Here is a 24,739-nt window from a genome sequence, read left to right as displayed (position 1 = left end):
CTAAACAAATCAATAAAATAATGGCCAATCGTGATAAATGCAATGAAAGAAATTAAGAGGGAGTTGAGCTAAACACAGTGCCCAGGGAGGGGGCTGTGGCAGGATGAATTTAGATACACTGTTTGAGGAAGGCCCATCTGAGGAGATGTCAGACCAAGGCCTAAGAGAAGACATGCATGCAGCTATTTCGAGAGAGAGAAAAGACCTTCCAGGCCAGGAGGGCACATCACAGTTTATTCTGAGAAAGGGGAGGAATGAAGAGTACTTGTAAAAAGAAGGTTTAGAGGAGCAGAAGCAAGGACAATGGTTCCTGGGCCGTTGTGTGGTCCAGGCAGAGGCATGATGGCTCATGCTAGGGTAGAAGGTTGTTGGAGAAGGGAAGAGACGGACGGATTCAAGGTATAGTTTGTAGATAAACTGACCAGCTTGTTGAAAACTAATAAGCAACATACTTCTGAATCTCCAGGTCAAAATCTGTGGCCTCTAGCTAAGGTGGTGCTGCCAGGAAACTTTGTAGCATACATTAGGGGGAAAAAAATCTCAAGTCAGTAATCTAAGCTCCTACCTCAAGAACCTAGAAACAACAAAATAGACCCAAATTAAGTAAAAGAAAAGAAAGAATAAAGAGCAGAAATCAGTGTAATTAAAAGCAGATAAACAATAGAGAAAATCATCAAAGAACTGGTTCTTTCACAAGATTAGTAAAATTAACAAACTCCTAGTAAGACTGACCAAAAAAAAGGAGGAGACACAATTTAAAATATCAGGAATGAAATTGGGCATTCCTGCAACCCTGCAGACATCAAAAGGATAGTAAGGGAATACTACAAACAACTCTTCACGTGGAAATTTGACAACTTAGACGAAATGGACCAATTCCTCAAAGAATGCAACCTCCGCAACTCATTCAATACAAACCGGATAATTTGAATAGCTCTATACCTTTTAAGGAATGTCCAGGTCCAGATGATTTCACTGGAGAATTCTATCAAACGTTTAAAGAAAAGTTAACACCAATTCTATGTGATTTTCCTCCCAGAAAATCGAGGTGGGAATACTTCCCAGTTCATCTTATGAAGTTAATATTACCCCGATACCAAGCCCAGACAAAGATAGTTTCAAAAAAGGGACAGATCTTTTATAAACATACATAGGAATATCCTTAACAAAATATTAGCAAATCGGATTAAAAAACAAAGCAAACCACCACATCATTACCAAAGAGGGTTGATTACAGAGATGGGAGGCTGGTTCCATATTTGAAATTCAATCAGTGTAATTCACCATATTGAAATCTTATGATCATATCAGTCAATGCAAAAAAGAATTGGTAATATCATTCATGGTCAAATTCTCAAAAAATAAGAATAGAGATAAATATCCTCATCTCAATGAAGAGCATCTGTGAAATTCCTGCTGCTAACATTAGACTGAATAGTGAAAGACTGATTCAAATGCTATCGCCTAAGAGAGGGAACAGGGCAAAGATGCCTACTCTCACCACTCTTAATTCAACATAGTCCTAGAAGTTCTAGCCAATGAAATAAGGCAAGAAAAGAAAATAAAGGCATGCAAATTGAAAAGGAAGAAACAAAACTGACCCTAAGACGACAAATTGCCCCAAATATAAAGGAATTTAATCCCACTAAAAAATCCTAGCACAAATATGAGAGTTCAGCAAGATTGCAGGACATGAGATAAACATACAAAAATCAACTGGAACTTTAAGCAAATATAATCATTTGGGATGATCTATGGGAGGAGGTAGGACTTAAAGAAGTTCTCTCTACATAATCATGCGAACCCTACAGGAAAAGCTTTATAATAAAGCTCTGTGGTTCTAACTTACTCTTCCCTTAACTTCCTTTTCCTTTCTATAAATAAGCCCCCATCTTGCATGCAGGCCAGAGTATATACCTGAAAAAGAATAAAGTGGGAAAAATCAGTTTACCCTGATTTTAAGACTTACTGCATAACTACAGTAATTACCACTGTGGTATTGGTAGAGGGAGAGACACTAGATCAATGAAACAATGGAAAATCCAGAAGTAGACCCACACAAATATGCCCAATTGATTTTTTTTTTTTTAACCTTACATGCATCCAACTGATTTTTGACAGAGGCGCAAAAGCAATTGTGAAAAGGTTAGCTTTCAAGAAATGATACTGGAACAATTGAACATTGATGGACAAAAAAATGAACATTAACCCAAGTCTCACACCTTTGACAAAAATTAACTGAAAATGGTTTATGGACTTAAATGTAAAACTATAGAACTTTTAGGGAAAAAGTAGAGAAAATCTTTAGAATCTAGGGTAATGCATGAGTAATTTGACTTGATCCTCAAAGAATGAGCCATAAAAAGAAAAACTGATAATTTTTTGCAAACTTTTGCTCTATGAAAAATTGCAAACTTTTGTTCTATGAAAGACCCTGTTAAGATGAAACTTTTTTCATAGAGCAAACTTCTGCTCTATGAAAGACCCTGTTAAGATGAAAAGATAAGTTGCAGAGTGGGAGAAATATTTGCAAACCATATATCTGACTGGTATCTAACATGTGTAAAGAATTCTCAAAACTCATCAGAGCCCTTGTTCTGGAGCCAGGTATTGCAGACTTTCTCATCATGAATCCTGTGCGAGCCTCTGACCCACCACTGGTGTCCCGGTTTCTCAGCTGCTGTTACATCATTCTTGAATGAGTCTTCAGACAGAGAAACAGTAGTAAAGGAGCTGTACTGGGAGAACTACACACAAATAGTTGCAGGTGTATGTGGACCTTATTTAGACATCAAGATTCTGAAACTTGGACCTGAGCCTGATGCTGCAATATATGAAACATTTTGGGATCTTAGGAGGAAGTGAGTGTTTTGCATGTGAAAAAAAGTGTAAATACTTTGCGGCAAGAAGGTGAACTATATTTGCAGGTTCTTTGACACTCATTAGTTTAAGAAGTGGAATTAGTGTTCATACTCCTTGAACCTGGACAGAACATTGTGACTACCTTGTAAAACAGAATGTAGTACAAAGCACATTGTGTAACCTCAGATAAATTTTGTGTGATTTCTGCCAGTCTTTTTTGGAACACTTCTGGAGGACCATTAGCCACCATGGGAAAAAAAAAATGCTACCGAGAAGCCACCATGTGAAGATATAAGGTGGAGAAACCATATAAACCACTTACAGGAGAAGAATTTCCCAAGCAGCTGCCATCTGTTCTGACACTAGCTGGTTCAGTTTTTCCAAACCAGGTACCAGCTATGCAAGTGATAAAGTCTTCAAGAGAACCCCATTCCTGCCGCCAGACTGCTACTGCATGGGAGACCCACGTCAGGCGAGAACTGACCAGTTGAGCCCTCTCAAGTGCTGAATTCATGAACTAGATTAATGATGCTGTTGTTTTAAGCTACTCTTTTGGGCTATTACACAGTGATAGATAATATATGAACTATGAAATATTTAGAGCATTTTTCTTTAGAAAAAGATTTGAAAAGTAAACCAATTACAGAGTTTATTTGACTGTTATGGTTTTAGATCAGGATTCCTCAAAAAGACACAATTGATATTCAGGACAAGATAATTTTTGTTTTGGAGGGCTTCTCTGTGTATTGTTGCATGTTTAGCAGCATCCTTGTTCTGTTTTCACTAAATGCCAATGGCAGGTAATTCCCCTATCTGTGACTACCAAAAATGTGTCTAGATATCTCCAAATGTCCCTGGAATTAAATTCACTCCTGGTTGAGAATTCTGGTTTAGATAAATTTAATGAAAGAACAATAGGAGAATAAAAAATTCCTGGAAATAAAATGAGTATAAAACTTTATAACCTAAATATCCAGGAAATTATATCAAGTTCCCTAATAACAAACCATGAAGTAGAGACACTACTGAAATAAGCATATTCTAAAATTAGATCTTCTCTTTGTGAAATCATCAAAATGTCCATGCTACCCATACACTAGAGTTCCATTAAGTTATGGGATTATTGAGGTTCACCTTGACTAATTGTTTCCTTTTAGCACTTTTGTTTCTCTTATTTCATACTTAAGCTGATTTTTCACGTTATTTTCTATCGTTTCAATAAAAACACTTCTATAAATTAAAAAAAAAAAACTCATCAGTAAAACACACACAAATAGACCCATTAGAAATAAGGAGTTTAATTGAGAAGGATATAGGTGGCAAACAAGCACATGAGATACTCAACATCATTGGCCATCAGAGAAATGCAAATTAAAGCCACAGTGAGAAAACTGCTTCTCAAAATGGCTAAAATAAAAAATAGTGACAACATCAATACTACTCATGGGGTCCTTTCCTGAAAAACACACTGTGTCCTGCCTTGGGGCCTATGGGCACAGCAGGAGGGCCTTGTGCAGGTGGGTGTGAGTGAGTCCATATGAGATAAGAGGTTCTTGAGGCAGCAAAGACCAGTGTGAGGAGTACCTGTGGTGGGGCTAGCTGGGCATCGAGGTGATCCCCCACCAGGGTGCACTGGAAAGCACGTGTAAGGTTGAGGACTAAGATCAAAAGCGGGGTGGTGTATTTTCTCCTACACGAATCCATAACTAAAGATTGTTCTCAGTGTTTGATTTTGCATCTCACTTTCTTCTTCACCATATCAGATATTTGCAAACAAATATTTTTAAAGTGGATTCAGTGGGCCTGGAGGATTGGCTGGCCATTGGGAGTGGAGGAGAGGTGGTAGTGACTGAGGGTAGGTCAGTGGTTCCCAGAAGTGCTATCCCTTCTCCTGTGACTCTGAAAACGATGCTTTACCTTTGAGTTCCTCCACGCAGATGTCTCCTTTAGTTAGGGGCAAGGAAAAGACAGATTTCATTCTTTCCTGTGGGAGCTCAGAGTCATCTCTGGGTCTGTAGAATCATCCCCCATTAGGAAGAGGTCGGGTGGATGACAGGACAGTAGGTCCAGCAAAAATCCAGGGATCGTTCCCAGAATGTGAGGAGGAAGTTGGTGAAGCCATGAGGCATCAGGCACTTGAGGTTATGAGTGGCCTTGGCGAAGGCTCTCGACTGCCCTCCCTCACTGCCCTCTCGCCCGTTTTTCGGTGGCCTGTGCAGGTGTATGCCCACGCAGGGGCCACACTGGAGGGGAAGATGTACGTTACCTGTGGCCGCAGAGGAGAGGACTACCTAAAGGAGACGCACTGCTATGAGCCAGACAGCAACACCTGGCATGCTCTGGCTGACGGACCCGTGCGGCGGGCCTGGCACGGCATGGCCACCCTCCTAGACAAGCTGTATGTGATCGGGGGCAGCAACAACGATGCTGGCTACAGGAGAGATGTGCACCAGGTGAGTGGGGCCAGGCTGCTTACGTACAATAACAATCCTGTCCCTTTCAGTTCTTACTGATGAAAAATTAATTGCAAAGTGTAGCCTTTTAAAATTTTTATTTTTTAGAACAGTTTTAGATTCACAGCCAAATTGAACAAAAAGTACAGAGATTTCCTCTATACCCCCATCTCTACACATGCACAACCTCCCCCACTGTCAGTATCCCAGAGAGAAACATTTGCTAGAACTGATGAACCTGCAGTGACACACCATAATCTCCCAGAGTCCCTCATTTACCTTAGGGTTCACTCCTGGTGGTGTACAGCCTGTGGGTTCGGACAAATGTATAATGACATCTTTCCACCATTGTCCTATCATACAGAATAGTTTCACTTGTTTTGATTATTAAAAACTTTAATGATAAAGTTAATATAACCACATTGCAGAACCTTCAAATAAGGGAGAAAGGTGAGTAAAAACACTCATAATCCAGCTCTGTGCCTGTGTTTAGTCCTTTCTACCTATGTATGGTTTCCACTTAATTGTAGTTAAAGAGCATCTCATTTTACTTCTAGCTGAAGTTCATCGTAGGTGTTTTCCAGTTAATGTTTGATTCCCATAGGCATCCCCAACCCCCACCTTGGTGGCTGTGCGGAATTCTGTCAGACTGGTGTGTCATTTGGATTGGTCTAAGTTTTAACTATTCCAAATAACATAATAAGTAATATTTGCTTTATAGAACCTTTCAGTTATTTTGGATTATTTCCTTAGACTATAGCAGTGGTTTTCAGAGATGGTCCTCGGACCAACAGCATTTGAATCACATTAGAACTCATTAGAAATGCAGATTCTCAGGGCCCCACCCCAGACCCACCAAATTAGCTCTGGGGATGGGACTCAGCAATCTGTATTTTAACAGGTTCCTCAGTGGTGTGACCCACTAGGCTCTAGTGCGTTAGTGTCCTGTTGCTGCCGTGACAAATTACCGCAGATTTAACAACTTGAAACAACATAAGTGTATTACAGTTCTGTAGTTCCTAAGTCCAGCTTGGGTCTCACCACGCTAACGTCCAGGTGTCAGTCAGGGCATCTCTCCTTTATAGAGGCCCTAGGGTAGAATCCATGCCCTTGCTCACTCAGGGTATTGGCAGAATTCAGTTCTTTGTTGTTATAGCAGTGAGGTCCCCATTTCCTTGCTGGCTGTTGGCTAAAGGTCCTTCTCAGCTTCTAGAGGCCTCCACATTCCTTGGCACAGGGCCACTTCATCTTCAAAGCCTACAACAGGTTGTCCTTACTTCTCATCTCTCCTGTCAGACCTTTCCTTCTGCTTTCAAGGGCTTGTGCAATTAGATGGGTCCACCTGGGAAATCCAGGATAACTTCCCCATCTTGATGTCCATACCCTTATTCATGTCTGCAAAGTCCCTTTTGGCATGTCAAAAAAACAGAAGTTTTAGATTACAGCATGGCCTTCTTTGGAGGGCCAGTACTCTGCCTACCACAGCTGGAGAACCAGAGCTGATATATCAGAAAGGTAAGATTTCTATGGCTGTTAATGTATATCTTAATACAAACTGCTTTCCTGGCTTGTCAGACAGGTGAACATCAGTATAGTTTTATTGCACCTTCACCAGCATTAGGTTTTATGACTTTTCTTCCCCCAGTGGCTGCTGATTAACAGTTGAAAATTACCCCTGACCATTTATTTTGCATTTCTTGGGTTACTAGTAGATTGAACATTTTCCCATGTAGTTGTTTCTGTTGTAATTTTGAAGATAAGAACATGGATGGTCATCATTAATTATCACATTTTATTTGCATACCCTCCCCCACCCCCTGCCCCTGGTATGGGCTGCTGTGGGAGAAGTAAAGACATTATGTGGTGTCCATGTCCTCAGTCAGCTTCAGTCTTGTGGAGAGGAGAGAACCAGTACCCCATGGAAAGTAACTGCATGCTAACTGGATGACGCCCACATGCCTGGGGACCACAGGCTGGCTGAGGGCCCTGGAAATGGGGAAGAGCATCAGCCTGGCTCGTGGTCAGGATACTGTTATGCTGGCCCTTAGCCCTTCCTCCAGGGGGCAGAGTTTGCCCACATCCTCACTGAGTCCTTACCCTTGGTGTGAATCTAGGGCCTGGCCAAGAGTGCTGCCCTGCCCACCTGGCCTAGGGCAGGCTGGCAGCCCCGTCCAGCTGGCTTTACTCCAGCCTTGACTTTGCAGGTGGCCTGCTACAGCTGCATATCTGGGCAGTGGTCGTCTGTTTGCCCGCTCCCGGTGGGGCATGGTGAGCCCGGCATTGCTGTGCTGGACAACAGGATCTATGTGCTGGGTGGCCGCTCGCACAACCGTGGCAGCCGCACTGGCTACGTGCACATCTACGATGTGGAGAAGGACTGCTGGGAGGAGGGGCCCCAGCTGGACAACTCCATCTCGGGCCTGGCGGCCTGTGTGCTCACCCTGCCTCGCTCCCTGCTCCTCGAACCGCCCCGAGGGACCCCCGACCGCAGCCAGGCGGACCCGGACTTTGCCTCTGAGGTGATGAGTGTGTCTGACTGGGAGGAGTTCGACAATTCTAGCGAGGACTAGAGATCTGTGACTGGTGTCAGAGGGAAGGGGAGGGTGGCGGGAGCTCAGAGGGCAGCCCTGGCCAAAGCACTTTACCCCAGGGCATTGAGGCCCTTCCTCCTGTCACATACCCATACCCCACTTCACCCCATCTCCCACTCCCTTCCCTGCTGGCTGGCTCCCACTACCCTTCTTAAACACCAGACTGTGACTGTGGATCATCCTGCAGAGGGAAGTGCTTGGGAGGGCTCTGGTCCTCTGAAGGGGTTTGCCAAGCCTGCTCCTCAGCTCAGACAGGGTGTGCTGTCACCCGTGGTCTTGGCCTCCCTGCTCCCTGGTTCTGGTCCCTGCTGGGCTGAGAAGGTGCCTTTCTCCAAAGGGACCTGGGACTGGCACCCAGGTGAGGAGGCTGAGGCACAGCGAGCCCCCTTTTTGGGTAGGAAGGGAATTGGGTGAGCCCCTTGCCTACCTACCGAGCAGCCAGGGTCTTGAGTGAATATGAATTCCCAATGGCCGGAGAGGTAGCAGAGATGCACAGAGATGCCTGAGACTGGTTCTAGTGATAAGAAAATCCCCTACAGCTGGGCTTTTCTGACCCCATGTTGTTGATAAATGAAATAAATCATCTTACAAAAGGTGTGAATTTTTCCTGTGGCCATGGCCTCACTTCCTTTCACATCCTGTCCAAGGCTGTAGCTCTGGGAAGCGCGGGGTTCCATTCCAGGGTGAGAGCTGCTGCGGGCACAGCTCTGGTGTGGGAGCCAGGGTCAGAGCTGCTGAGTGGCAGTGGGAGGCCAAGAGCTCACCTCGCAGGGAAGGGCATAGTAGACCCCTAGGCTAGAAGGGCGTCACCTGGAAACCTACCCTAGTCTGATGACAGGTGGCCACCTGACCTGCTCAAGCACCTTTTCTGGTGAGGAGCTCTTCTCTGACCCTTAGCAATCCCTCTGCCCCAAGTAAAGCCCAGCCTGAAGTTCAGGAAAAGAGCCCCATAACCTGGGGAGGTAGGTGCAGTCACAGGAGGTTCCTCTCCACCTCCTGGATCTGAATATGTGGTGGGAGTGGGGGGCCGCATGTCCTACAGGTTTCTCCAGGTGAGTTCTGGATAGGACCTCTCGGGGCTACCAACTTCTCTGCACAGCGGAGCTACCTGCAGACAGTCTGTGACTTCCTAAGACTGCCCTCTTCCAGTTGGCTGGGCAGAACATGGGGACAGCTGGGTCTTCTCTCTGTCCTCTGGTGCTTTGCCTAGAGCCTGCTGCAGCTGGCACCCTGTCATGAATGGGAAGGGAGCACAGGGGCAGTGTGTGCTACTTGGTGGGATGAAGGGTTAGGGGATGGGCAGGCAATCTGTTGCTCTGGGCTCTCCTTTCTGATACCTTAAGGACTTTGGAGTGTGGCTAGTGGGAGTCACTTTCTGCTCCTCGGGGCCGTGCATGTGACCTTTCTCGCCATCTCTTGGGGCCTGGGTACTCCTGAGGAAACATGCCTGCACTCCGTCACCCCAATGTGACGTTATGCACTTGCACTTCAGGGTGGCAATCCCAGTGTTTACCCTGGTGAGTCACTTCCAATGGGACAGGATGGCCACATTCTCCAGTGTCATCTCCCCTGCTCCTGAGAGTGAGGTGTGAGAACATGGGCTCAGAGTAGGGACCTAGCACTTCCTGTCTCTCCCACCACCTTGCAGGCCAGAGTACTAGTTCCTGTAGACTCTAGATGTTTCTGGGAAGGAGAATACCAGAAATGTCACACACACACACCAATCTTCAATGTGTCCCAAGCTCACTGGTACTATCTCCCCATCCAGAGCTACCAAGACACGGCCACAACTTTATGGAAAGACCTCTGGTCTGCACGGTGGGGGAGGGAAGGGTCTATGATACTCCCAGGGCATTGGGTGGGGTAGACAAAGCTGAGAGCTGTGAAGGGATCCTGGGAGGTAGGAAGTAGCCTGGCCCTGCCACTTCAGCCTTGTGGCTGTGCCTCCTACCACCTGCGTCTGGGCTCCAGCAGTCCAGGCTCACCAGCTTGGCAGGCTCGCAGGCCCTGCATTCATGCTTTCACTTGGCTTGTTGCTCATCCCTTTCTTCCTACAAAATCCTTACACTTTGACCTCCAGGAAGCCATCCTGGCCAGAACTGGTCAGCCTGGGCTCTAGGCTCCCAGAATTTGCCTATTTGGTGGCCAGTCATCTGCGGGTGTCTGGGGAACCCACAGCTTCCTCTTCTTGGTATTCACCAGACATATGGATGATCATTCACTGCACCCATACTTCTCAGTCTCCTGATAGCAGTGTGGTGGTGGCTGGGACAGATATGGGCCCTGCCTTCACTGCCATCGACTGTGAGATGGCTGTGATGGCACACATGCAGGGGACTAGGTTTGAGTGAGATGAGGCCAGGGACAGTCCTTGTCCTGAAGACAGTGGGGGACAGCCAGATGTGAGATTAGAAAGACTACTCTGGGTGGTATAAAGATGGGGGTGGGTAGAGATCTGAGACATCCAGGAGTGGGGGTGTTGTCCAGGTGGTGCTCTTCACAAGTGGGAATTTGGGGGCAAGGAGGAGTTATGGAGGAAGGGGGAAGGTGATAAAAGAGTTTGATGTGCCTGTTCATGAACTCAGCCTAGCTGGGGTGAGTGTCTCTAGCCCTAGGGTCTGTGCCTTTAAAGCTGGGAGCTGGGCTGCCACAACCGCTGGGCAGACTGCTAGCTTCTCTTGCTGGTAGGCAAGGGGGAACCTTCATGAGAGGGGCCCTGGCACTGGGAAGGCACTGCTGAAGTTAGGGCCATGCCAGGGTGGAACTTCCCAGAAGTGGTTGGCCTGTTTACTTGTCCCCAAGAAGTATTTGCATTCGTGATCACAAGGGTACGATGTCCTCTTCTAGTCTACCAAACTGGTTCCTGCCTCTGGCCTCCTTCCTGTACCCTCCTGTTCTTTTTCATTCCACCCTCTGCCAGCCTGCCCTGCACAGGCCCCTGGCCCAGCCAGCCTGGTGATGCTCATAGCCTTGGGCCTTTCCATGGCCCTCCTTCCAAGCCTCCTCCTCCTCCAGCCCCACCTTCCACCCTGATAGACTTCTACATAACTGAGGAAGGACACCACCACCACCCCGCCTCCTCAGGGTGGTCTGCATGCAGCCTGCTGCCCGAAAGAAGGCAGGCACCATCTCTGCTCAGGTTCTTCTGCCAACTCTCAAGCGGCCGCGGAGGGGCGGGGGCCAAAGACATTGTCGTCTTTTCTGAGACCTGGCTACTTGCCTTGTTGCATCCCCAGGCCTTCCCTGCCCCATGGGCCCTGGGGTTGGGTCTGCCCCCACCGCCCAGAGCACTCTGCACTTGTTTCCCAGGGCATTGCAAAACAAGTCTTCTTCCTGGTCTGCCTAGGCCCTGTTCCTCTACAGTTGCTCCCCTCCCCCTTTCCCTGCTGCCCCTGCTGGGCTCTGTGCTGTCACCTTTCTCCTCCCAGTGCAGGAACTCCCAGTTCTCCATCCCTGACTTCACCTTCTGAACTTGTTCCTCTGGTGATCCAGCGGCCTTTTCAAGTTCAATCCCTCTCCTATGCTCTCCAGACACTTTTCACACCCCTGACAAGGATTGTAAGATCTAGGTCCTGGCCCTCCTGGTGCCTCCCTCTGCCTTTACTCCCAAATTCCATGGGAGCCCATGACTGGGCCATTCTCCCTACCCAGCACCTCTCTCCCAGTCCATACCTACCAAGAACCCCTGACTCCCTTCGCTCAGGCCTCTGGTCCAGCCACAGGCCTCAAGCATCTTGTCCTGTCCCTGCAGGTTTTAATTGCACCGAGTTCCCGGGAGTAGCAAACCATTCAGCGGGGCACTACAGATCTTCGAGTAGTCGGGGCGGGGATGGGGAGAAGAGGCAGGCCTGCGGCCTTGACTCGGGTTGCCTGCAGGCCCCCCGGCCGGTTCCGAGGCGCTGGGGCCGAGAGGGGCTTTGGTGCGTCGCTCTCTTGTCTCCTACCCGCTTCCCGCCCCCAGCCTGGTCACACAGTGAACGCGCAGGACTTGCATCTCCAGAAGGTGGGTGCCAGGGGAGGAAAAGGAAAGGCGCCGGGACCGGGGAATCCTCAGGCGGGCCCCCGCGGCCCCTCCCTCACCGCACGCTCGGCAGCCTCCTCCAAGTTCGCCCCCAAGTTTGAAGGCGGCCGCGGAGGGGCGGGGGCCGCGCGGAGGGGCGGTGGCACGGCCGGAGGGTGGGGTCTGGCGCGTGGGGCGGGCGCTGCCGCCTGGCCGGCCGCGGCTGGCCCGGGATCAGGGAGCCGATGTGGAATTTCCTGCCCGGCCCGGCGCCCCTCCTGCCGCCCCCCGCCCGGCCGCGCACTCCGCTTCCGGCCGCTCTTGCTGCGGCCGCACCCGCGCCCACCCCGCGCCTGCCCCGCGCCGCATGGAGGGCGCAGGGCCCCGTGGGGCCGGGCCGGCGCGGCGCCGGGGAGTCGGGGGGCCGCCGCCGCCGCCGCTGCCGCCGCTGCTGCTACTGCTGCTCTGGCTGCTGCCCGGCCCCGCGGCGCCCCAGGAGCTGAACCCGCGCGGCCGCAACGTGTGCCGTGCGCCCGGGTAGGAGCCCGGCCTGGCTGGGGAAGGGGGCCCAGGGGGATGCTGAGGGCTGGGGGTAGAGGGCGCCAGGCGTTGGGTGGGGGAGCACCCGGGACCTCCCAACGCCAAACGCACCGGCCCCTTCAGTCACCCTCGCTGACGCCGGCTCCGCTCCAGGCCAAGCCTGGGCGCCGGGCCACGACGGAGCATCCGAGGATACCCCGGACAAGAAGTCAGCTGAGGGGAGAACGGAGTGCAGTGGACGCCGGCAGGGGTGACACACGGTGTCCAAGATTTCATACCTAGAAAAAGGGGCCCTTGGGCCGGTTGTGAAGGCCATAGAGAGAAGTCGGGGAAAGGAATTCCAAGCAGATAGAATGGCATGTGCTAAGGCCGGGACTTTAGTGTGACTCCAGCCAAGAGGGAGGGTGAGGGTCGAGGCGAGATGGGGTTGCTCTCCAGAGAGATGGGAGCCGGGGAGGGCTTGGGGAAGGACAGATTGGTGTTCCGCACGGGTGAGAGAAGGGTGGTGATAGAGGCGGGCACTGAGGAGCCTGTGCTCAGGGTGGACCAGAAGCGGGAATTGAAAGGACAATGACGTGCACCGGGATCTGGAGGATGTGGAATTCCCGGATGGGGATACTGGGGTACCACGAGCAGCCGGCTGGGAAAGCCAGTGTGGGACAGACAGCGGGACCAGGACCTTGTGTGGAGGGCGAAGATCAGAGGACAGGATGCTAGGATTGGGCACAGGGGTCGGAGGACCGGGTCGGCGGTCAGAGGCCACAACGAGGTCAAGGACATCTCCGCGCGGGGGTTAAGGAGCCGGCGTGTGCCTTGGCGTGTGTTAGGAGGCTCCGCTCGGGCGGGAAGCTGGAAAGGCGGCCACAGAGCTTGGGGCTGAGTCCCGTCGGGGCGCCCTGGGCCGCAGGGCCCTGAGAGGCCGCGCGTCCGGGGGCTCAGCGGTCACGGCAGACAAGGGGATGCAAGGGGGCCGCGCGGGGTTTCCGAGCTCGGATCCCGAGGCGCGCAGACCCCTCCCCGCTGCGAGCCCCGCCTCCGGGGCGGGGGCCGGCCTGGCCCGCCATCTGCTTCACATCGACGCCGCTGCCGCCTCCCGGGCCTCCCGGGCCCCAGGAATGCAGCGGCGGTGGCGGGCGGGGCCATGCCTGGAGAGGGGGAGGGCGAGATCGACGCCGGACCTCTCTATCCGCCTCAGCCTTTCGTCCCATCAGAGTCGGTGCTGGGGTATCCGATGGCAGGCTCAGGATGTTGGGAGCCTGAGCCCTTGCTCCCTCTCCCCGTTGCCCGGAGACCTCCCCATGAAACGGCCTTTTCCAGTAGCCAAGAACCCGGGTTTTGTTTTCAGATTCTTATGCTACCTCTCGCCACCAGTGTTGCCCTGGACAAATCGCCTAACCTCTCTGGGTCCGTCTCTGCCTCTGTCAAAAGATGTTGGTAATGGTCCCCACTTCATGGAATGGAGGGGGAATGACTGCAGTCATGTGTGTAGCTGGTTAATGGGAAGGGCAGCCACTCTGGGAGTCTGGGCCATTTCTTTCATTACCCTCCCACAGCTCCCACCAGCAAGCGGTTCCCTTTCCCCAGAGGCAGGAGGATCAGGGAGGGGAGGGAACACTCAGCCAGTAAAATCCTGTGCATGTCCTGTATGCCAGGCCTGTGGCTGGTGCAGGGATACAGTAGGGGAGTCAAACACCCCTGGTCCAGAAGTGGATGAGACTTACAGCAAGTCATCTGACATTCAGCAAGTGCTGGGGTGGAGGTGTTCAGTTGGGGGGTGGTTTCCCTTAGGGTGATCCCCGAGAGGTGATGAGTCGGCAGAGGTGGGAAGGAGGAGGCAGCACCTTGTGGTATCTGGGGTGAGGCCTTGAGTGCAGAGGAAGGCCTATGGGGGCTGGGCAGAACCCTGGACAGGGTTGGTGGAGAAGAGGCTGAAGGGAGGGTAGGCGGACCACAGGGGGATCTACCCGGTGCTCTGAAGACTTGGGCTTTTTGTCTGAGGGCCATGGGAACTCCCAGGGGCTTTGCACAGAGATGGGGTGAGATCTGAATAGGCTTGGCTGCCTGGTGGCAAAGGAACTGGAGGCAGGAGGGTGGGAGTGAAGCCAGTTAGGGAGTCAGTTTGGAGAAACCAGGGAGACCCAGGGCCGCTTTCACAGTGTTGAGGCAGGGCAGGGGAGAAGGGGCCTGTTTCATCCTAGATCTAGTTTGGGAGATAGAGCCATGGATCTGACATGTGCTCTGGGAGTGCAGTCAAGGACTCTGGAGATTCTGCCTCCCAGCCTGGAAGGACAGGACTTTCCTGAGATGAGGGGAGGCTAGGAGTTCAGTATTGGGAGGAGGGCTCCCCTGGAGGGCTTCAAGGCATTGTCAGTGTCTTGATGGGACCCAGTGAGCCTCCTAGCGTGGACAGACAAGAGGAGAGGAGAGGAGAGAGCCAAGGAGGGGTTGCAGAAACCAGAGAAGGGTGTTCAGGGGGCCAGAAAAGACCCAGGCATGTATGAGGTCCCAGGTGACATGGTAGGCAGAGGAGTCTGGTGGCTGGATTGGGGAGAGAATGGGGACAGACACTGGCACACTGAGAAGCAGTACTCTTGGGGGCTTTGCTGCAGTGGCATAGTCAGGTTTAAGATCATGGTTTAAATCACAGCTGCTTTGTTTGGAATAACAACCGTCTATGGAGGGGACAGCCTGCAGCATGGCCTGCGTGCTGAGGGGCCTGGACCTGGCCAGACTCCCTAGGGTCTCACCAATTTATAGCTCTAGTATGAGAACTGCTGCCTGCACCAGACCATCTTTCTCCTCATCTCACTTTCTTAAGATCTTGGGAGAATGGGCTTGCCACCCCAGCCTTGTCTGCCACCCTCTCAGAAGGAAAGACAGCTGTCCCACAGGCTTGTCTTCCTGCTCCTGGTGAACCCACATGGGCTCCATCCTGCTGGGGGGTGGCTTGGGGACATACCATGCTGGGGGGACCAGCTGAACTCAAGGACTTTCTGGAACCTACTCAGCATGGGCTAGAGAGTGGACTATAACCTCGGTTGAGCTCTTAGTTTGTACCAAATGCTTGACACATCTTGGCTTTCTCAATAGTCCTGCCAAACCTCTGGGCATCATTGTACAGATAAGGACACCGAAGTTCAGAGAGGTTACGTTCCGTGCCCAAGGTCACACAGCAAGTGGCAGACATAGCATCGAAATGAGGCTCCTAATCACAGATCCATGTGGCCTGGGCAGAAGATGGTTAGTGCTTCCAAGGCCATCCCAGCAGGCCATCCGGCAAGACTGCCTGCAGGAGGACGCCTTGCAGAGGCTCTCTTCCCAGAGACCTGGGTTCAGAACTGGCAGAATAAGTAGGAGGGTGATAGGACTGCAGACCTGGATTTACCTGCAGATGGGTACCAGGAGCCCTGGGGCAGTACTGGGGGTGGTGGTACAGACAATGGGCAGGAGAAGCCAGGCCTGCTTTGTGTTCCTGTGTCAGGTTTTCAGTTCTATTTGCAGAAAATAAGCTGAGCCCCTTCTCAGCAGTTTGGGATTTTCTGGGTCCTTTTTCCCAGGTCCTACATCTTTGGCCTGAGGGAGAATCAAGCTGTTTTCAATGGGGCGAGGTCCTGGGGCACAATCCAGGGTGTACTGATGTCTTTGAACTGAGGAATAGTTGGGGGTGTCTTCTGAGGGGCATGTTGTGGGACAGCTGCAGCCTTTCCCTTCCCAGCCCGGCCCACTCCCCAGGGTCCTCAGGCCCCCTCCCAACCTCCTTCCACCTCCACATCCTAGTTCTAGATTCAGATCCTTCTGAAGAAGCACATTCCTTTTCTCCAAATTGTGAATGCCTTTAGGATTTGGACAAAATTCTAAGTCAGTTGGGACCCTACAAACCTGCAGCCTGAGTATTGGTTTCTTCTCAGCCTCCTTTGCCCCCCAAATATGGGCACACCCAATCTCAACCCTCGTGCCCCTCTCCAGTGATTATGGCTTCACTCAGGCAGGGCCTCCAAACCTTTGTGCCCACACACCCCATCAGCCAGAGTTTGGAGGCTGTACTACCCTGAAATGTGACAGTTATAAATTATTTACCTCTTGCTGAAGTAACATCATGCACTTATAAAGCCAAATAAAAGTAAACAAGATTTTTAAAATGTATAAGTAGATGCTCTGATATCTCTTATCCACCCAAGTTTTGCCCTGGCACTCTGGAGCCCTCACAGTTTTACTTTTGTTACTCTCATGGAGGACTCCCCAGGTGTGCCCCTCCAGAAGCCCCTCCAGAAGCCACTGAGTGGACACCTCACTGTGTCCGCATCCACCTCGCCCAGAGGCTGAATATCTGCCTTGGCGCTTAGCCCCAACTTAGCATTCATGTGCATCTGTCTGACCCAGCCAGTCCTGGCACTGTCCAAGTCATGTCACCCATCTGGCTGGGCCCCCACCCAGGGGTGCCAGTTTGAGCAGGTCCAGGGACCTTTCCCCAACCCCTACCTCACTGCTGCCCTTCCTGGGACACATGGGGTCTTTTTTCTCAGTCCTAGTGGATAGGGGAGGAGGGCACGGAAGAGTAAGGGAATGGGAAGGGTGGTGGAGAGACCCATAAAGAGGATGGGAAAGTTCTTGGAGGTTAGGATTATTGGTGGTCTGTGCTCTGCCACCTCCATGTCTGATCTCAGGGAACTGGAATTGTGTTTTCTTATTTGCTGAGACTCTACCAAGTCTAAAACCTACAACAGTACCTGGTGCACCCAGGGCCTCGATAGCAATCTCCCCAAGGCAGAGTGGAGGTTGTTGGGGAGCCCCAGCGAGGACCAGATTGGGGTTCAGGCGCCCTCTCTCTGCCTGCAGCTCCCAGGAGCCTACGTGCTGCACTGGCTGGAGGCAGCAGGGGGACGAGTGTGGGATCGGTGAGTGAGGCATCCTGGGTACCGGGGCAGCGGATGGGAACACAGAGAGGAGGGAATAGAGTGGGGGCTGTACCCGTGGCAACTCTGGCCCCTCTCGTTTGCAGCGGTGTGCGAAGGCAACTCCACGTGTTCGGAGAACGAGGTGTGCGTGCGGCCTGGCGAGTGCCGCTGCCGCCATGGCTACTTCGGTGCCAACTGCGACACCAGTGAGCGTGGATCCTGGCGGGTGCTGGGCAGTAGGGTGGTATCTTACAGAGACCCTTGGGGACTTGAGCGGGCAGGTGGGGCCTATGAGTTGGGCGGGGTCTGATCCAAGAGCCGAATCCATCTTGGGGGCGGGTCTCCAGAGGCCGGGGTGTGGGACGCTGGCAGGTTAAGAATGGGTCCCGGCTCCCTCTTTGCTCGCCCCTGCAGAGTGCCCGCGCCAGTTCTGGGGCCCCGACTGTAAGGAGCTGTGTATCTGCCACCCGCACGGGCAGTGCGAGGACGTGACCGGCCAATGTACGTGTCATGCACGCCGCTGGGGAGCACGCTGCGAACATGCGTGCCAGTGCCAGCACGGCTCGTGCCACCCGCGGAGCGGCGCGTGTCGCTGCGAGCCTGGTTGGTGGGGCGCGCAGTGCGCCAGCGCGTGTTACTGCAGCGCCACATCACGCTGCGACCCACAGACAGGCGCGTGCCTGTGCCACGCAGGCTGGTGGGGCCGCAGTTGCAACAATCAGTGCGCCTGCAACACGTCGCCGTGCGAGCAACAGAGCGGCCGCTGCCAGTGCCGCGAGCGCACGTTCGGCGCGCGCTGCGAGCGCTACTGCCAGTGCTTTCGCGGCCGCTGCCACCCTGTGGACGGCACGTGCGCCTGCGAGCCGGGCTACCGCGGCAAGTACTGCCGGGAGCCGTGCCCTGCCGGCCTCTACGGCCTGGGCTGCCGTCGCCGGTAAGCGTGAGCCCCCGGCCCGGGGGCGGGGATGGGGACAAGGAAGGGTGGGCAGCCGAAGGGGACTGGGATGAGACGGCTTTCGGCCCCGCCTAGCCTCCCGCCCCTTCTCCAGATGCGGCCAATGCAAGGGCCAGCAGCCATGCACGGTGGCCGAGGGCCGCTGCCTGACCTGCGAGCCCGGTTGGAATGGCACCAAGTGCGACCAGCCGTGCGCTACTGGCTTCTACGGGGAGGGCTGTGGCCACCGCTGCCCGCCATGTCGCGACGGGCACGCCTGCAATCACGTCACCGGCAAGTGCACACGCTGCAATGCGGGCTGGATTGGCGACCGGTGAGCAGCCCATGCCGGAATCGACCCCAGCCCCGCCTCCCCTGATGCCTTCCACAGAGGGCACTATGGGCTTTGGGTTCCTTTGCCTCCATTTCCGCTCACACCTCCTCCCCGCCTTCTGAGGTGCGAGACCAAGTGCAGCAATGGCACTTATGGCGAGGACTGCGCATTCGTGTGCGTCGACTGCGGCAGCGGCCACTGTGACTTTCAGTCGGGGCGTTGCCTGTGCAGACCTGGCGTCCACGGGCCCCAGTAAGTGCCCTGGGACCTAAAGGGTGTTGGGGGTATGTATCCAACACAGGGCTTTCCCCAGACCCCAGGTGCTGCTATGTTGGCGGACAAGGTGGAATCCAGGCTTGGCCCTTCAGCCTTGGCCCCTTTACCTCATTTAGGGAGCGACAACAGGCTCTTTAGGGCAGTTTCCTACCCCGGTGTGGAGCCTGCGCTCTGGGATCTGGCGACCAGTTCGACCTGTGGTTATTGGGCTCTTAAGGACTGCAGGGGTGAGGTAGAGCTGACCATTAGCTGACGTAGAGCAAGCAGGGACTTCCATTTACAGCCAAGGGTCTGGTTTGGCAGCCCCTTTTTCCATCCACACAAGCGTCGGCCCTAGAAATGAGTACTCTGGCCCAGTGACCACAGGACCGATCCCCAGGCCCCTTCCCGCCGGTGTGCGCACATTCATTTCCAAAACATTGATCATTCAGTGTGTGCCCGGAGGTGGGGGTGGGCATCAATCCCTAGAGAATGGAGCTCTGAAACCGAGGCTGGCCGGCTGTGGGGGCGAGGGCAGGAGGAATCAAGGAGGACCGCTGTGGATCTCCCTCCTGCGCCCCCGCAGCTGTAACCTGACGTGCCCTCCTGGGCTTCACGGCGTCGACTGCGCACAGGCCTGCAGCTGCCATGAAGACTCGTGCGACCCCGTCACCGGTGCTTGCCGCCTGGGTAAGTGGGTGGCGGAGCGTTCCGTAGTGGGGTATGCAGGGGTGCCGGCACCCATGCTGACCCTCTGCCTCCTACAGAGACCAACCAGCGCAAGGGCGTGATGGGAGCGGGCGCGCTGCTCGCTCTGCTCCTCGGTCTGCTGCTCTCGCTGCTCGGCTGCTGCTGCGCCTGTCGCGGCAAGGACCCAGGGCGCCGGTGAGGCCTGACGCCATCCGACTTTCTCCTGGGTTGCGGTCCTCACCCCTCTCCCCTGGAATTGGGCCCTGGCTCCGCCCCTAGGGCGTGACCCTGCCTCTCTTTAGCTCAGGTCCCTCCCTCTCTGTTTCCGCTCCCGCCGAGATCGAACCTCCCACTCCAGGCCCCGCCCTAGCCCCGCCCCTTCACTCAGGCCCCGCCCCTGCAGGGAGCTGTCGCTAGGGAGAAAGAAAGCGCCGCAACGACTGTGCGGGCGATTCAGCCGCATCAGCATGAAGTTGCCCCGGATCCCGCTCCGCAGGCAGAAGCTGCCCAAAGTCGTAGGTAAGGATACCGGTACGGGGTCTCTGGGGAAACACCTTCTGACACAGGAGGTTGCTGAGAAATGAATGTGAAGGGTCAGTTTGGGAAATGCAGGGCCTTGAGTGTTGATGTAGGTGGGCATGGGAAGGTGAGACCAGAGAGAATGAGAGCGGGGATGCTGACACGCGGGAGCCCAGGGAGGAAGGTGGGAGGCTTAAGTGTGCAGGCAGGTGTGGAGGCATGTGTGGGAGGTCTTGGGCCCTTTCTCTATGTAATTGCATCTGGGGCGCGGTGAGGGCGTGTGGACATTTGGGTCCAGCAGGTCCCCCACAGTCTGTAGGAGTACACTCTAAGGCCTGGTGCATTCACCTGGAGCTGCAGGTAAACTGTGGGACACTTATGCAAGGGAATTGCAGGCACAAGAAGACCCAAATCCCTGCATGGACCCCTTGTAGTGCCCTAGGTCCTTCCTGGAGAGTGGACAGGGTGGGTCTTTGCCCCCACCCCACCCTACCTCAGGATCCTGGGTTGGGGGAGGTGCTGCTTTTCTCCATCTGCACTGATACACTCAGGGATGGACTCTCTCACTTGTTTCCAAAGATAATGGGGAAGGGGAGGCTCAGTCTTCTAGTAGCTAAAGATGGAGACAGTTGAGAACCCCCTTGGCCCACCCAGCAGAGTGGGATTTTTAGACACAAGTGTAGGGGCTGGACCCCACATTCCATTAGTGAAATGGAGACAGGCCAGCCAGCCTCTGGGATTCCCCCATTGTAGGGTGTGCATCTGTGGAGGCCAGGCCTGGGGGTGCAGCCTGCTGAGATGAGCTGAGCTAAAGGCAGCCTCACCACTGCACATTTAGGCTCAAAAATGCTCCAAAGCTCCCTGAGTCCCACAAGGCAGGGTCTGAAGCATGGCCTAGAGACTCTGGTGGCCTATCCCAGCCAGGTGTTCTCTCTGGCCTTGTCTTCTCTCCCAACACCTCAGCCCAACCTCTTTCAGCTCCCTGGCTGCACACACTAGCCTTGCACCTTTGGGTATGTTCTCTTTTCTGGATTCACTGCTACCCATTCTCCAGTCCTGGCCTAGTGTCACTCTGCCTGTTGAATTGCTTGTCCCACCCACAGTCTTAGGGTAGGGCTGGTGTTGCATCATTTGTGGCAGAAAGGGCTATGGAGGGCACAGAGTGGGGGCAGGGTGGGGCCCTGGCAGCTGTGCCTCCTTCCTTCTCCAGTAGCCCACCACGACCTGGATAACACGCTCAACTGCAGCTTCCTGGAGCCACCCTCAGGGCTGGAGCAGCCCTCGCCATCATGGTCTTCCCGGGCCTCCTTCTCCTCCTTTGACACCACCGATGAAGGCCCTGTGTATTGTGTACCCCACGAAGGTGAGTACCACTCTGCTTGGGCCTCACTCCAGCCCAGTGAAATGATCCAGCTTTAAAGACCTCTGTGCTCTGGGGGACAGGCAGCTTGGAGAGCAAGGGCATGGCGATGCTGCTAACTGGAGTTGGACACACAGCTGAGGCTGCAGAACTAGGGTCTGTGCTGCCCAGTGTCAAACTGGGGTGGGTCTGGGAAGATGGGTGGACTCTCTCTAGCTACAGCCCAAGTTCATTTCTGGGAGAGACCAGGTAGAGAGAAAGTTCCAGGCCTGGGTAGGTGGTGGCAGAGGAGACTGGAGGGGCAGTCTACTGGATATGGGTGCACATCTTTGCCTGACGGCTTGGCTCACAAACAGCCTGATTGGAAAGAGCCTGATTGGCTGAGATTCTGGCCCCTTTCTTCACCTGACCGTCCCCTTGGGTGACTTTGGGCAGGTGACTTAACCTGAACCTTAGAAGCCTTATCTCTTAAAGAAAGATAATGAATCCCCTTGCAGGTGTTCAAGGGTCACATATAATAATGCTGGCCCCTAGGCTGGGGATGTGGTGGGGGAGGGGTTCGAGGCCAGACTGAGATTGGGGCTTAAGCTGGGAACGTGCCCCTCACCACCACTGAGCAATCAGCCACAAGCTCTGGGGCTAAGAACTAGGTTTGTGGTCAGTGCTATGAAGGCGCCAGGTACATCTGCATGCCAGGGCAGCTAACCTCCAGCGCCGGTGGAGGGAGGAAGGGAGGAGGAGGGAAGGTGAGAGTTTGCGCTTGGAGGCTGGACTGCCCGCTCTTCCTTGGCCAGAGGCGGCAACCGAGGGCCGAAACGTAGAAGTCCCCGCCGCACCTGCTGAAGCGCAGGTGCCGTCTGCCGCGTCGGTGACCACGCCCGCGTCCTCAGAGGAGGCGGCACCCCTCCCCGCGTCCTCTGACAGCGAGCGGTCGGCGTCGAGTGTGGAGGGGCCCGGAGGCGCACTGTACGCACGCGTGGCCCGGCGCGAGGCCCGGCCGGCCCGGGCCCGGGGAGAGGCTGGAGGTCTGTCTCTTTCGCCATCGCCCGAGCGCAGGAAACCGCCACCACCCGACCCCGCCACCAAGCCCAAGGTGTCCTGGATCCACGGCAAGCACGGTGCCACCACGGCTACCGCTGCCCGTGCGCCCTCACCGCCACCACTGGGCCTCGAAGCGGCGCCCAGCCCCAGCAAGAGGAAACGGACGCCAAGCGACACGTCGGCGCGGCCGGATGAGCCCGGCAGTCCCCGGGCCCGCGACCCGACGCCACGACCCCCAGGGCTGGCCGAAGAGGGGCCAGCCCTTGCCGCGCCTTCGCCGCCCCGGGCTCGGGCGCGGGGCCGCGGCCCGGGCCTTTCAGAGCCCACGGACGCTGGTGGTCCCCCGCGCAGTGCGCCCGAGGCCGCCTCCATGCTGGCCGCAGAGCTGCGCGACAAGACTCGCAGCCTGGGCCGCGCTGAGGGGACCCCGGGCGCACAGGGTCCCCGGGAGAAGCCAGCGCCGCCGCAGAAGGCCAAGCGCTCGGTGCTGCCCGCCTCGCTGGCCCGTGTTCCCCCTGCGCCCGAGGCTCCAGGGGCTGAGAAGGCGGCGGCCGGCGCGCCCGTACCCGACACTCCTCGAAAGAAGACCCCCATCCAGAAGCCACCGCGCAAGAAGAGCCGAGAAGCGGCGGGCGAGTTGGGCAGGGCAGGCGCGCCCACCCTGTAGCAAGCGGCGGTTCCACCGCGCCCGCAGCTTCCCCTGGCTTCTGCAGCGCTGCTTGCCACCCCGAGTTGCGCTCCCGGCAGGCGGCTCCCGTGGCTGCCTGGGCACCGCGGCATCGGAGTCTAATTGGCTCAGGCCCCGGATGAGGCTCCCGGATTGGAGCTCTGAGCTCTGGCGGGAAGGCCCCATGCCATTGGTCAAAGCCCGACAAGCGCTTAGCTGGCGACTCCTTTACCACTGGCCGAGTTATGAAGGGCTCGGGCCAGCGGGGGTCTCAAAGGCCAGGACCGGAGGGCTCTGCCTAGCGACCGCCTCTTATTGGCCAAGCACGCACTTGGCTGGGGCTGCCTTCTCATTGGCTGAGGCCAGAAGCACTTCTGCCCGGCTGCTTCTCATTGGTCAGGGCCTGGCGCCTCTGGCTGGAGTCTCCTTTCCTTGACCACAGCCCCAGGCTACTTCCACTGGGGGGGTCCCAGGGCACCTGGTTGACCTGAGTCTGGGGAGTTGGGCTGGTCTCTGTTCCTCAGGGGGCTCAGCGCCTAGGACTCCGCCCTTCCCACTCGCCCCCTCCTTGCGCTCCCTGTCCCAGCCTCCCCAGCCCTAGCCCCTTAGCTGTCAGCTGGTTTTGATGGCCTCCCACCGCCCCACATGCCCGTGGGAATCCGAGGGGCACTCCAGTAGCCTGAGGAGACATATTTATAGGCCCCCGGCAGGGCTACTTCCACCCCATCCGGGTGCCCCAGGATGGGCTCCTTCCGGCAGGGGCTTGGCCAAAGCTTTTTAAATAAAGTGCCTTTTTCCCCTCTGTGCTCTGACTGCTTCCTATCTGCCGGGCCTCAGATAAGGGTGTCCACCCAGATTGCGTGTGACTCCTTCCAGCTGGCATTCACACCCCCACGGCCACTGGACCTAGGCAGACGGAGCCTGGGAGTCCAGGTATGGGTCTCCTGGGAACCACTTTGGAAAAAGGTCTTGTCCATCTGCTCATCATTCATTCGTTTATCAAGTTTATTTTCCACCCACTTTGGTCCACCCCATCATGGACTGGTGGCACTGGGTAAAGTGGACGAAGAATGAGTCAGAACAAATTGAACAGAGTCCCTTGGCTGTAAGGAGCAGGTGTGTGGGGCTGCATTTGACCTGCGCTTTCCCCACTGGCTACTGCTGTTACACTTGGGGGCTCTGAGCTGTTTGGTGTGGCTGGGTCAGGTCAGAGGCTGGGGCCAGGAGGCAGTGGGCCACGGGCACAGTCTCCAGCCGGGCCTCATCTGGCACAAACAAGACGGTCTGGCACTGCACAGAGCCCTGCTGTCCGCCTCAATGGGCTCCTTGTCCTCAGCCGGAAACTCTCACCCGCCCGTCTGTGGGAGGTGGGGAGAGAGGGAGGGGAGCTGTCCTGGCCCAGAGCCCTGGCTGGCCTTGCAAGCAGCTCCCTGCTGCCCAGTCTCAGCCAAACCCTCACTCTGCCCTGGCCCTTATACCTGACCATTTGTTTCCCAGGATCTTCACTGCTTCTTGCCCTTGGGCAGGTCCTCCAAATAATCTTGAGTTACAGAGCTTCACTTCTCTGTGGTGCCCTCTGTCCTCCATCCATCTGGGCT

At 54.7% G+C, this 24,739-nt stretch overlaps 2 protein-coding genes across 6 annotated transcripts in view; both read left to right on the top strand.

Annotated features, from left to right (window-relative positions):
* Window positions 1-8,512, top strand: part of KLHL22 (kelch like family member 22) — a 34,754-nt gene extending 26,242 nt beyond the window's left edge. For all 4 annotated transcript variants that reach the window (XM_039868395.1, XM_039868392.1, XM_039868391.1 and 1 more), the window contains 2 exons: window positions 5,082-5,315; window positions 7,520-8,512. In XM_039868395.1, the coding sequence (XP_039724329.1) occupies window positions 5,082-5,315; window positions 7,520-7,885 (600 nt within the window). In that variant the 3' untranslated portion in view covers window positions 7,886-8,512. The remainder of the gene's footprint in view (window positions 1-5,081; window positions 5,316-7,519) is intronic.
* Window positions 8,513-12,137: 3,625 nt separating this feature from the next.
* On the top strand, window positions 12,138-23,945 carry SCARF2 (scavenger receptor class F member 2). Of its 2 annotated transcripts, none has more exons than XM_039868389.1 (11): window positions 12,138-12,443; window positions 17,283-17,341; window positions 17,446-17,547; window positions 17,756-18,275; window positions 18,391-18,609; window positions 18,733-18,861; window positions 19,451-19,554; window positions 19,632-19,749; window positions 19,943-20,073; window positions 21,284-21,436; window positions 22,228-23,945. In XM_039868389.1, exons 1-11 carry the CDS (start codon window positions 12,274-12,276, stop codon window positions 23,139-23,141), a joined length of 2,619 nt encoding a protein of 872 aa, XP_039724323.1. In that variant the 5' UTR covers window positions 12,138-12,273; the 3' UTR covers window positions 23,142-23,945. The 2 variants fall into 2 exon arrangements, with proteins under 2 accessions (XP_039724323.1, XP_039724324.1); XM_039868390.1 differs by having other exon boundaries at window positions 12,140-12,443; window positions 19,958-20,073.
* Window positions 23,946-24,739: the final 794 nt, after the last annotated feature.

Source organism: Pteropus medius, unplaced genomic scaffold (assembly GCF_902729225.1).
Source record: "Pteropus medius unplaced genomic scaffold, Ma_sr-lr_union100, whole genome shotgun sequence".
NCBI lineage: Eukaryota > Metazoa > Chordata > Mammalia > Chiroptera > Pteropodidae > Pteropus > Pteropus medius.
The sequence above is the reverse complement of the archived record's forward strand: the minus strand, read 5'-3'. Positions and strand labels throughout refer to the sequence as shown.